Below are 14,129 nucleotides of genomic sequence, written 5' to 3'. Positions count from 1 at the left end.
AAATTCTCCAAGCCAGGCTTCAGCAATACGTGAACCATGAACTTCCTGATGTTCAAGCTGGTTTTAGAAAAGGCAGAGAAACCAGAGATCAAATTGCCAACATCTGCTGGATCATGGAAAAAGCAAGAGAGTTCCAGAAAAACATCTATTTATGCTTCATTGACTATGCCAAAGCCTTTGACTGTGTGGATCACAATAAACTGTGGAAAATTCTCAAAGAGATGGGAATACCAGACCACATAACCTGCCTCTTGAGAAACCTGTATGCAGGTCAGGAAGCAACAGTTAGCACTGGACATGGAACAACAGGCTGGTTCCAAATAGGAAAAGGAGTACGTCAAGGCTGTATATTGTCACCCTGCTTATTAACTTATATGCTGAGTACATCATGAGAAACGCTGGGCTGGAAGAAGCACAAGCTGGAATCAAGATTGCCGGGAGAAATATCAATAACCTCAGATATGCAGATGACACCACCCTTATGGCAGAAAGTGAAGAGGAACTAAAAAGCCTCTTGATGAAAGTGAAAGAGGAGTTGAAAAAGTTGGCTTAAAGCTCAACATTCAGGAAACGAAGATCATGGCATCTGGTCCCATCACTTCATGGGAATCAGATGGGGAAACAGTGGAAACAGTTTCAGACTTTATTTTGGGGGCTCCAAAATCACTGCAGATGGTGATTGCAGCCATGAAATTAAGAGACGCTTACTCCTTGGAAGGAAAGTTACGACCAACCTAGATAGTGTATTAAAAAGCAGAGATATTACTTTGTCAACAAAGGTCCATCTAGTCAAGGCTATGGTTTTTCCAGTGGTCATGTATGGATGTGAGAGTTGGACTGTGAAGAAAGCTGAGTGGCAAAGAATTGATGCTTTAGAACTGTAGTGTTGGAGAAGACTCTTGAGAGTCCCTTGGACTGCAAGAAGATCCAACCAGTTCATTCTAAAGGAGTTCAGTCCTGGGTGTTCTTTGGAAGGACTGATGCTAAAGCTGAAACTCCAGTACTTTGGCCACCTCATGCGAAGAGTTGACTCATTGGAAAAGACTCTGATGCTGGGATGGATTGGGGGCAGGAGGAGAAGGGGACGACAGAGGATGAGATGGCTGGATGGCATCACCGACTTGATGAACATGAGTTTGGGTAAATTCCAGGAGTTGGTGATGGACTGGGAGGCCTGGAGTGCTGCAATTTATGGGGTCGCAAAGAGTTGGACATGACTGAGCAACTGAACTGGACTCAACTGACCATATTAGAAAAGATAATTTGCTTTGTTCATTCTACCAACTCAAATGTTAATCTAATCCAAAGCACTGACACCGTCAGAATAATGTTTGACGAAATATCCAGGAACCCAATGGCTCTGTCAAATTCACACATAACATTAACCATCACAAATGGCTACTAATGTTGTCTTTTTAATCATTATATTATATCTTATAAGCCTCAGGAACCCCTTTTGGTAGGTAGTGAAACCATTCGTATTCTTAACCACTGTGCAGACTGCCTCCATTCTAGATGAACAGAGAGAAAGAAGTATTTACCCAAGAGCCGCTAACAAAGGGTGTAGAGAGGAATCAGGGTTGAAGTGAGGAGTAGCCTGAAGAGAGTGGAGTGCCTGGAAACGAGGAGGGACTGAGAGGGGGAAAGAGACAGGGAAGTCAAGAAGTGCAGACTGGAAAGCAGAATAAGAACGCTAAGAAATGCAGAACAAGGAACTGTGTAAATGGTAGAGTTTGGTTTTCCTTCTTAGTCATGTGGTTGGAGATGGACGGTGGTATTGGCAGATAAACAGTGGGTCAGAAAAAAAGGAAGAGTCAGTCTGGATGCCTTCCTGTGGTTTAAGAAAAGGTGAAGAGAGACCTATTACTTCATATTCTTTTGGCTGGAACCAGCAGAAACCAACTGGAAAAAAACTTAAGCAGTGATGGCAATAATAATAATAATGGCAGCAACAATAATAATTTATCGATGGTGTTCTAGGTAGCTTAGAATCCTGGACTGTTTGTGTCATCAAACATAATGGTATATGGTCAAGAATTCACTTGTCTTTGGACTGAAAGATAGCTTCATACTTTCAGTATATACAGCCTGACATCTTACTATGGTAGATTCACTTCTGATTGTGGTCTTTCTTGTATGTGGTTTTTGTTTTGATGATTTTAGATCTTTGCCTTAAGTGGAGAGTCTTGCCTCCTTCTACTGATTATCAGGAAAAAGAACTGTTTGATATCTGGATTTGTGCTAATAACCCTAACCTCTCGGAAAACAGGTAGTTTTTGACAGTTTTCTAAAATTCTCTATCCATTTTTAATTCCTATGATTTACATGTATGAAGCTTAAAAATGTCATCCCTTAGCAGCTATCATCCCTTGTAACTCTTTCTAGCCTATTGCCACTTCCGGAAGGATATTTCACTAGTGCTCTTTTCCATCAAGTTAAAAGACACTTGGTTGTAAGTTTTTGTTAATGTTGAGTGTGCAGCTCTGCACTTCCACTGGCAGAAAACCTTACCTCGGTGTTTAAGAGTTCTGCCTTCCAGTTCATTTTCACACAATGTACAATCTTATAGTGCAGGAGTCTTATCTAGATACTTACCATGTGCTTTTTCTGTTTAAGTCATTTATTGATTTCATTGCTTTGTGCTTTTGGAGAAAGAACTTCAGACTAAAACAGGAAAAAGCTCAATTAAATATTGATGGATGTCAACCTTATTGCAAACCCTTTTTGACTTACTTGTTTTCCTTGTGGGCTAAAGAGTTAATACGCCCCTTTACCAGAGGCACCTATAAGTGAAGCATCACTTTTCCATGGAGTTTATTCCAAGTTCTTTGACCTGGATGAGTGGATCGATATTGCTAATACAGACATTAGGGCAATAATTCTTGTTTATTTTTATCCAGCCCTGAAAAAAAAAGAGCAACTGAGAAAGAAATAAAAAGGAAGAAAACATTTAGAAACTGCTACTAAAACCTCTTCAACCTGGAGTCTTCAAGTTAATCATATTTAGAGATTAATGAAAAATGTCATAGGTGATAGGACTCTTAGATTTCACATGGCCCAAGGGGTTTTTCAGTCTCCCTTTCTTGGTTTGCAGCAGAACCTTTTTTTTTTTAATCCCCAAATAAAATTTGTCTCTGACCTCAGGTATATAAAACAGATAAAAACAGATTGAATTGGAGGCTGAGAATCTTGGGGCCAGCGGTATCTACTTCTCATTTCTGTCTCCTGCTTTCTGTAAAAAGCCTAGAGCTCCAGGGAGCATGATTATAAAACACTTATCTAGACTCACTTCTTCATTTAAGAGAAGTGGAAATTGAAGCCCAAACAGGGGTTGAGAAGACTATTTATGAAGCTGCTGGCCTTGATCTTCTAACTGCCAACCTGATTCTAGTCCTAACCTGTAACTTGACTATCTCTCAAATAGGAACACAGTAGTGGCTCAGTTTCAATATTAAGAATAGTCTGATAGATAGTATTTTCATTGTTACTGTCATTATTTTCACCCATATGTTGTTTAAAAGAAGTTTTTTTGTTGTTTTGGTTTTGTTTTTTAAATTTCTCTGTGGAAAGGCTTGTGCTTGGAAATGTAAATAAAACTGGTCCCACCCCGCAAATGTCCAAAAATAAGGTGAAAATATTGATCACTTTCTGTGAGCTCAAAACTTTCATGCAGTGTAGGATAGTGTTTAAAGTTTAGACTCTGGGGCCAGACTGCCTGGGTTTGACTCCTGGCTCCTTTAGCCTGTGAAGCCTTAGACAAATGATAAAACCTCATCTTCCTATCACCTAGAATAATAGAGTACAATAATAGTACCCTCTGCACCTTTTCTAGGTCCAGCTGAACCTCTTGTTAAGGACAGTCTGTAATAAGCCATGAGAATTTAGATTCCTCTGCTAGCTCAGATGGTAAAGAATCTGCCTGCAATGCAAGAGATCTGGGTTGGAAAGATCCCCTGGAGAAGGAAATGGCAACCCACTCCAGTATTCTTGCCTGGAGAATTCCATGGAAAGAGAAACCTGGCAGGCTACAGTCCACAGGATCGCAAAGAGTCGGACACAACTGAGCAACTAACACTTTCACTTTTTTTTCCATTATATTTTAGCCATATGTCTATGACTTCTCACAGAACTGGGGATCTGACCTCTATAGATTCCCTTTTTTCCAGTTAACCATTATCCTTGAATTGACATGCTGGTCCCTTCTTCTTGAAAAGTGGTGATGCCATCACTGAATGTTATAAAATTAGTTTCAAAGCCATACTAATTCTGTCTCTTTTATACATCAAAACACTGCCATTTCTGATGACAGGCGAGATAAATTTGCCATGTTCACAGAAAACGGATGGCCCTTAAAAGCCTGAAATGCAAAAAGTCTTATATTTATAATTTCTTAAGTCCTTGATTCTTTAAATATACTGACATAATTTTGACCATCTGCATTTCATTTCCACTGAAAAGATGAGGACAAAAACAATGCTTAAAGTGGTAGCAAGAGATTTAGAAACGGGAGCTATGGAGAAAAACTCTTGATTATAAGGGCAGTTACTTGAAAGTTGATACTTCCTTTAAGGGAGATTATCAACAACAATGCAGATAAAGATTCCCATGGGAAAAGAAATTGATCTGATGACCTCATTCAGTCCTCTGATTCAGTATGTTTAAATGGACCATGCATACTTTGAGACTATGCCATGAAATAGCAAAACTCTGATATATATGCACTTTTGGACCTGGATAAAATGTGTGTTAAAGTGATGAGAAAGGAAGTATAGTTATTTATTAGGCAATACTGGATGAGTGAAAGGATAGCAATATGGGGTGAAAAGTGGCATCCTCTGTATTTACAGAAAATGCAGTTTATTGTCAGCAGTTAATTGCCGATTGTCAGCAGGGTTAAAGCCAATGAACAGCATTTGAATGATCAATGTCTGTGTAACCAGAACTGGGACAGGAAACATAATAATAGCTCCCTCTTATATTGCAGTTACATGTTATATCATTTCATTACAATAACCATGTGCTGCTAAGTCGCTTCAGTCGTGTCCAACTCTGTGCGACCCCATAGATGCCAGCCCACCAGGCTCCCCCGTCCCTGGGATTCTCCAGGCAAGAACACTGGAGTGGGTTGCCATTTCCTTCTCCAATGCGTGAAAGTGAAAAGTGAATGTGAAGTCGCTCAGTCGTGTCCGACTCTTCATGACCCCATGGACTGCAGCCCACTAGGCTCCTCCGTCCATGGAATTTTCCAGGCAAGAGTACTGAAGTGGGGTGCCATCGCCGTCTCTGAATAACGTGAGCTTTCTCCGTTTCTCAGAGGAGGAAACGGTGAAGCTAAGGGAGGTTCAGTGACCTGTCCACCAATCCTCCCTAAGCCTGAAACTTGAATCTAAGCACTTTGATTCAAAACCTGTGTTCTTTCTACCTTACTACTCCCCCAACTCTGTAGGGATCTTTAGCTCAGGAAGCCTAATTCCAGAAAAATAATTTATGGTGGTAAAACATACCATTTTACAAATGATGGTGTTCTGCGTTGGTGACTCAGGCAGCTTAAAATGGACTCATTCTTTCCCAAGTCACCTTTTTGTTTTTTGTTTTGTTTTCCACCTTCAGCACAGAGGGAGGCTTCACATTTTGGTCACAGTATCTAAGAAATAAATATCAGTGTGCTTCCATTACATCCATTCTATTTGTATATATTAGAATAGGGATCACCAAGCAGGGTAAAAATGATACCTATTATTTGACTAGACCCAAAAGTCTGAGTTTTGGAAAGGATATTTAAAAATATTTAAAATATGGCTTATATTGCATATTAAGATTTAATTTGTTTATAAAAATCTTTGAGGACAATCAAACAGATTGCATTTTAATAAATTAATTGAGGTTTTTCTTTTCTAAATAAAAACTTAATGTTACCACAAAGTTCTTTTCTCAAATGAAATAGAAACCTGTGTGGGTACTATCCCACAGATGTCTTCAGATGAACACTGCATGTGGTTTTATATATATAGGTTTCATATATATAGGTAGGTGTCCCCCTGATTTATCTACCACCTTTCTTTGAAAATAACAATAAAAACAAATACCATATGTGGGTGGAATTAAGTGTTTTTCACAGCAGTACTTGAATTTGATTGTAGTCCTCACTCTTCTCTGTTGGTGGGGGCAAGAAAAATATATGCTGAACCCTGGGAAATAGAGAAATGTAGTGGGAGTGGGATGCTTAGCTTTCCCTGCAGTGTTTCAGATTGAAGAAGCTCTCCTCTCTATTCTCAACCTCCTCCTCCCTTTCCTAGCTTAGCACCCATGTATTTTATGACACTCACTTCCCCCTCTTTTTGGTACCTACCAGTGGTAGAAAAACTCCTGTGTAAGCCTCTGAGAATCAACTTCAGCATTTTGTACCCCCTTCCCACACTGCATGTCATCAGCCATGCCGTGGATTGAGGCCATGTCCAATGGGAATGGAACTTCTTGTCCCTGCCAAGCCGCCATACCAAAGTGAAATAAGATGGTAACTCAATTTTTCAGCAGTTTGGCTAGCTCAGCTCCCCAGAACATACCCATGAAACCGGAAGTAGGGTGGAAAAAAGGCCTCAAACCTTCCCAAGCATCTGTCTCAAAAATCATTAGTATTCTTTGTAACCATAAAGACAGAAGCCCTCAGGCACAGCCTGTTTATTGCAATTTATAGACAATTCTGCTTGATTATGTAATGCATAATCAAACTGGAGACAGCCCATCAGTAAGGCTAGGAAGCTGAGAGTCCACTAGCAGCTGGTGCGCCTGCAGCAGCAGAGAGAGGAAGATAGGGTGCTGGACTGCTCGGTGGGGCTCCGCCATGTGGCTCCGTAACCCCTGAGGTGATCACAGGGTGCTGCCTCCCGTCATAGTAGTCACTGGTCTTCACAGCAAGTCTCAGTCCTCAAACAAAGGATCTGTGTGCTTCCGAAGCAGAATTATTTGGTCTATTTTACAGAAACATATTGGAGAAGGAAATGACAACCCACTCCACTATTCTTGACTGGAGAATTCCATGGACAGAGGAGCCTGGAGGGCTACAGTCTATGAGGTTACAAAGAGCTGGACATGGCTGAGTGACTAAACCACCACCGCAGATTTCTATCCCAGATTTTTTGGGAAAAGAATAATGTATGGTAGTAATGAATTAAGCGTCAGTTATCTAAAATACATTTTTTCAAAAGTTCTCATTTGGTGATAACTCAGGATAAATGAAACGTTAGTAAATAATGAGTATTCTCCCTTTCTTGTAAATCTATAGTATCCTCCACATTTTCCATTAAGTTCTTTTCCAAGAAAAGTGGAGATTTAATGTATTACCTAAATTCTCAATATAATGCTATATTTGAGCAATGCTGTATTTGAGTTTTGGGTATAAACCAGAGACAATTCCTTGTCGAAGTAAATAATCTTTTGCAGACAGTAAATAGTTTTATATTTCTTTCTGATGTTCTCTCTTGTACTTGGTTGTGAAAAGTTGTCATCGGACAGAACATCTACCTTCCATACCCCTGGGCACTACGAGCATAGTGTCACAGTCAAAAAATGAGAAAGACAAGCAGCTTCGAGAGTCAGTCCAGAGGTATCAAAATCAACTGGTAGAACGGCGTCAACAGGTGAGCTGTTAGTAATTCTTTCCAGAAGCTACCCAGATTCTTGAGCTGTTGATTTCATGCGAACAGATTAACTAAAGTGGTTTACCCAAGTAAATGTGTAGCTTCTTTTTCTCTTCTTTTTTTGTCACCGCCTTTTCATTTTCGATCTAAGGACTGTTCTAGAGGTGAGCACAGGTACTCCAGGGATCCAGAAAGAGAAAGGACTTCTTCAAATAATGCTATATTTTTATATGTGATCATCTAAGTCCATCTCCACAACAGTGTGTGAGAAATAGGGGAATATATTTCCACTTACAGCCTTGTAGAGGTCAGCCAGCATGTCAAAGGTCACAGAGTCAAGTTTAGGACACAAATGTATATAACTACAAAAATTATGCTCTTTTTATCTCATTAGGCTTCTTCCCTGAGGGTAGATGTTTAGAGGTAAAGAGTTATTCTTTTAAAAAATATTAGCCTCTTAATACAGGGACTTAATGTCTTATTGAATTGTTAAGAAAATTCAATAAATAAAACACTATCAGTAACTATAGATAACCATGACAATTGCAAGTGAAAGAAAAAGTGGTGTGCAGAATTACTGTTTTACTCTCTTAACTAATTAAGTAATTGCATCCCTTTGTATAGATTTAGCACCCAAGTTCAACATTTTTCAATTGTGTTGCCTGTCAAGTTCCTCAAATAGAAATTGAGGAGGTCAGCAGCATATGTCCAAATGTGTTGACTCCTGTGTGGATGTCAGGAAATAAAATGCTCATTTGAGTAGAAAATTCCCTTCCTGAATTGGGAGTTAAGACACTCAGGCTTACTACCTGCTTATTATGTGTATTCCTGGGTTCATGGAAAATCAACTTTCTTTTCTACCCCAGCTTCGTCTTCTTACCTCTCTCCCTTTGCTGGGGATCTACAATGCAGGTCAGCCAGCACCTGGGGTCACAGGCAACAAACATCGACTCTCTCCTTTTAGCCTGAAGTCTCAGGGTTTCTTTAGGGAAGAGAGTGAAAGTCATTTGGAAATATATTCACCTAACCAGTCTTCAGTCCTCAAAGTTGCTCAACTTTTTACACATCTTTGAGTATCTGCTTTTGCATTTTATAACAGATCAGACATAAAGATATCATCACTGGTTGTTATTTTAATAAGCAATTATGTGAAAGAGCTTTTCAATGTTAAATATCTTTATTTGTTTTATTTCTTATTTTCCTTACCACCCCTTGTATTTTTGTGAAGGCATTCAGCACATTTTGAACTGGTTTTATCTTTATTGCAATCTCTGGGTATTTTTTTCCTATAGAGGACAGCACTGACCCTTGGATAGTGAGAGTGTCAGTCATAGTCTTAATTACCTTTTTCTGTTTAGATTGGATGTTTTGTTCATCATCAAGGTAGAGATTTTGATGGAGGCTGATGGAATAACAGATTTGAGCCATCCATTCTACCTATTCCTTCTTCCTTTTTTCATAAAAATTTGAGCCAGGTTTATAGATTCAGTCTGTTTCAGATATAAACAAAAAAGTTTAGCAGTACTTACATAGAAACCTACTCCAAACAGTTCAAAGGATGTTAAGACTCATCATCTTCCCCTCGCCTGCTTTTGTGAAAACAATCCTCACGTCTTTAACACGCTTCCAGGGTTCGGGGTCCTTAACTGACCTTGTTTTTATGGTAATCAAGGAAAAGTTTGGTTAGGGTTCACCTAACCATGGGCAACCGGTTAATTTTTTTTTTATTGGCGTATAGTTGAATTACAATATTGTGTTAGTTTCTGCTGTACAGCAAAGTGAATCGATCGAATATATCCACATATCCGCTCTTTGTAAGATTCTATTTCCGTATAGGACATTACAGAGTATCGAGTAGAGGTTCCTAGCTGTTCAGTAGATTCTCGTTACTTGCCGGTTTCATATATAGTAGTGTGTATACGTCAATCCCAGCCATCCATTATCCTCCCTGCCCCTTATCCTCTAGTAACCGTAAGTTTGTTGGCTATATCCATGACTCTACTTCTGGTTTGTCAATAACATTTACACCTTTTTTTTTTTTTAGATTCCATTCATAACCACATCATGTATATCTGTCCTTTTCTGTCTGCCTTACTTCAGTCAGTATGACAATCTCTAGGTCCATCCATGTTGCTGCAAAAGGCATTATTTTTTATGGCTGAGTAATATTCCATTGTATATAGGTGCCACATCTGCTTTGTCTGTTCCTCTGTTGTTGGCATAATTTTGAGGTGGCCATTAAACACATACTTGCCCTTGGCTCTGTCCTGTGCTTGGCAGGGTGAGGAACAGAGTAACTCTAATACCAGAATGTAAGCCCCATGATTGCAAGGATAGTTTTGGATTTGTTCACTATCTCTGTTACCAGAATCACTGCCTGGCATGTAGTAGTTTTCAACAAATAGTTGTTGAATCATGAAATAAAACATGACCTTGGATAATATACAGTCCCTTCGAGCACCAAGTCTGACAGCTATTTAAACATTAACAACCACTGTAAAACAGAACTAGTTCAGTACTTGTCTGATCACGTGCTGTGCTTTGTCGCTCAGTTGTGTCTGACTCTTTGTGACCCAGCGGACTGCAGCCCATCAGGCTCCTCTGTCCATGGGGATTCTCCAGATAAGAATACTGGAGAGGGTGGGTTGCCATGCCTTCCTCCAGGGGACCTTCCTAACCCAGGGATCGAACCCAGGTCTCCTGAATTGCAGGCAGATTCTTTACCATAGCTGAAACTAAATCAGAAGTTTATTACAAGGAGATAGGGAGGGCAGCTTCATTCAAAAAAGTTTCATAGAGGAAGTGACACAACTTGTATCTTAAAGTCTATTTAGGGCAAATAAAGGGAAAGAACAGGGCATTCTAGGTGAGAAGTACATATCAACAAAGACTTGGGGATGACCATGGGCTTTTTCCTTCATGGAACCAGTCTTTTAAATTACATGCTAAACTTACATATTTTAAAAAATAAACTCAGCATTTCTGTGACATATATGTCTTTTAAAAACTGTATAAATCATTATAAGATATGGTAATTACTGAATAGAGGACCTCTGAAAGGTGAGCTCAGTTCCCCTTTCACAAAAATTATTTATGAAAGTATTCAAAAACTAATTTGGTAATAGCTGTCTGATGCCAGAAAAAAAGACTCAAAACCATCCAATAGTCAATGAGAATTTACTTTGTTCCTGACTGCTTTTTAGAAGAGGTGCTGTTAGACTATGACATAGGAAGGGTGGAAAAGTCAGAAAAACAGTGCATCGGTGCCATTCAGGTGCAGTGCACACACTATTCAGGTGTAGGACAGACATCACTGGAAAATCAAGTAATGGCTAGTGTATTACTATCATTCCACTATATCTATCAGTGGTGCCCATTCTCTCAATATCAGGAAATAATGAGTTGCATGCCATGAAATTATGGTTTGCCCACCTCCTCTTCTCTCTTCCTGCCTCTGAATACCAATATTCACTTATTTGTTGATTAAATCTGGGGAGCAAATATAAAAATGGCCCAAGTCTGCATACCTTATTTCTTACTCTCTTGCATTTCCATTTTAATGGCAGAAGGCATCTTGATCTGAAAAACAAAGAGTTGACTTGGTAAATCAAAAGCCTTTCAGGATCTTAGATTCTTTGGTTCTTGGTTTTGTGTCACTGACAACCAGGGAGGATGGAATAATGGTAGGAAGGGTAGTATGATGGTACTAGTATCAGAAATCAGCAGCTGCAGTGTCTTCTCCACCCTTTATACATACTACTGGTATGCGGAGTGACAAAGTCTAGATTCTAGGTGCCCCGCTGCAGGATGCCCTACTTAGAGAAGATTCACAGTGGGTCAGAAAACTGCTGGTAGAAGAGGTACCTCAGTGATTAGATTTTGTCCTCTAGGAGAAAGTTAAACATGTTGGTTCAAAGCTACTATCATTTCCACAGGTAGTGTTGTATTTAATCCTCACATTGCCGTTATAACAATTATAACATCAGAAGGAGAGTGAATTTCAGAGCAGTTCAGTAAGTTGAATCAGTCATACGTCTTTAAATGGTGAAGTTAACTTTGGTTTCCTTTTTGCCTAATTCAAACACAATCTGCTCACAATCTCATATGAAAATACAGTCCAAAAGGATATGAAAACATTCACAAAGGCAACAAGCTGGTGTAATGCAAATCATATTTGTTAAGAGAAATGTATAAGTTCATAAACCTAGTAGGAGGGCTCAAATCCAAGATGTAATTGATAAGTTGTGCCAGCAAGCCAAGAGCCACTTTATAAATTGTGCTTCTGAAGCAGCACATTCTGCTCCTTCTCCTCTCTGAAGAGATGAATGAGGGTTCCTCACTGTGGTTTCCCCTCATTCCTCATCACCTGCTGTTTTCTATACCGAGTGACAAGTGACACCTGGTGGCCAAGTAATGAAGCATTTTCATTTTTATCATCACTTGATTGTTTAGCTACTAATTGGTCCATCAGCTAGATATCTGTCATTCTGTTTTTCAGTAAACCTAGATGAGAATTTTAAAACCATAAGACTGAGTATCAGAATCAAGTCCTCTGCATTTGAGGATTTGGCAGTACTCAGTTTTGCCCTTTTCTCGGTTTTAACGTCACACTTTACAGTCTTTTCTACTTTCTGTTGTTCAACAGGACAGCTATGTCATAATCACACACGTGGAGTATTGTTTTAGGTCCATTTCATTCAGGGATTTTTGGTACCACTTTAAATCCACTTAATGCCTTCAAATCATTATAAGGCAAATGATAACTTGATTCCTTGAATGAAGCCTACTCTGTTTACCCATTTGTACCACTGGGATGATTCCCTGGAGAAGGGATTGGCAACCCACTCCATTGGAGAATCCGTTAACAATCCACTGCCTGGAGAATTCCACGGCCAGAGGGACCTGGCGAGCACAGTCCATAGCATCTCATGTAGTCAGACATGACTGACTGACTAATACTTTCACTTTTTTCAAAGTCAGTGGGTAGTAGAGCATATTTATATAATCAATTCATTTGTGCAGACATGCTGTGTTGCTTGTGTACTCTCTGGGTCCTTCTGGGTGAACCTTCTCTGATTAATGTTCATTTCCCACCTGGAGCCACAGTCCAGGCTCTCTCTAATCTGACGCTAGTCCTTCAGCGGAAGTTTCTTCTCTTCTGCAGGATTCTCTCCCTGAGCTCCCCCAGGTTCCTCTGTGTTCTCCACTTCCTTGATGCCGCGTGCCTTCATTCCTGCCACTTTGGCTGAGTGCCTTTGTTCCTGCCCCTTCCCTAGTCCTTCAAAGTCCAAAACTAATGTCGTTGCTGTATGAAGTCTTCTCTCATTTCCCTGCTTGTAAAAATATCTCCTTCTTCCCCTTCCCCTTACCCTTCATGTGTGTCTTTCTTAAGGGCACATTTCATTTTTAAAAAACTTTATTTATATATTTGACTGCTGCTAAGTCGCTTCAGTCGTGTCCGACTCTGTGCGACCCCAGAGATGGCAGCCCACCAGGCTCCCCCGTCCCTGGGATTCTCCAGGCAAGAACACTGGAGTGGGTTGCCATTTCCTTCTCCAATGCGTGAAAGTGAAAAGTGAAAGTGAAGTCGCTCCGTCGTGTCTGACTCCTCGCGATCCCATGGACTGCAGCCTCCCAGGCTCCTCCGTCCATGGGATTCTCCAGGCGAGAGTGCTGGCGTGGGGTGCCCTCACCTTCTCCATGTATTTGACTGGATCGTGTTTTATTTGTGGTATATGGGCTTCTCTCTAGCTGTGGTGCACTGGCTTAGTTGCCCCTGTCAGGTGGGATCTTAGTTCCCCAACCAGGGATCAAACCTGCATCCCCTGCCTTGGAAGATGGATTCTCAACCACTGGACCACCAGGGAAGTCCCCGTGTTTCACTTTCTACCTGGTGTTATAGTTCATCATGTGTCTGATCTGTCTCCTATGTTTGACTGTAAGATTTTTGAAATAAGGGAACATTTTTATTCATCTTTGTGTTCCCAATAACACTTAGACCTAGACCTTTTATATAGTAGATGTTCGCCAAGTGAGCGAAGGGTTGAAGGAACAATTTGGTTTATGCAGAATTCTTCACAATTAGATACAAAGATAAATATTTTTCATTGGATTGGTTGAAGCTATGTAGGTTAGACTTAAAACTGTCTACATCTATTCTTGGACACCATAATGTTCTCACACTTGGTCAAAATGAAGTGTTGCATTTGAATGGGAGTATAGAGACTATATTTGGATTTCATTTGTTACATTCATAGTCTTTGCATCACATGAAGAGCCTTTGTAAAATTCCATGCCTGTTGAGAAAACTCAATAGCATTCTGTTCTTTCATGGTGCTTGCATGGACACAAAAACTGAGGCCGTGTGGTCTGACAGTTCCCACAGGAAGTGTACATTTTAGCAGTAAATGTAAGGCAGAGAAGGCTTGCTGAACTTTTAGCTGTGTTTTTCAAAATGAAATGGTATATCTGAGCACAACTTTATAATGAAGA

At 40.0% G+C, this 14,129-nt stretch overlaps 1 protein-coding gene across 1 annotated transcript in view; it reads left to right on the top strand.

The window, feature by feature from the left end:
* Nucleotides 1–14,129, top strand: part of MORC1 (MORC family CW-type zinc finger 1) — a 160,836-nt gene that overhangs the window by 90,020 nt on the left and 56,687 nt on the right. The window contains exons 15-16 of the mRNA XM_052644965.1: nucleotides 2,164–2,269; nucleotides 7,499–7,637. Of these exons, the coding sequence (XP_052500925.1) occupies nucleotides 2,164–2,269; nucleotides 7,499–7,637 (245 nt within the window). The remainder of the gene's footprint in view (nucleotides 1–2,163; nucleotides 2,270–7,498; nucleotides 7,638–14,129) is intronic.

The sequence above is a fragment of the Budorcas taxicolor genome, chromosome 1 (assembly GCF_023091745.1).
Source record: "Budorcas taxicolor isolate Tak-1 chromosome 1, Takin1.1, whole genome shotgun sequence".
Lineage (NCBI taxonomy): Eukaryota > Metazoa > Chordata > Mammalia > Artiodactyla > Bovidae > Budorcas > Budorcas taxicolor.
The sequence above is the reverse complement of the archived record's forward strand: the minus strand, read 5'-3'. Positions and strand labels throughout refer to the sequence as shown.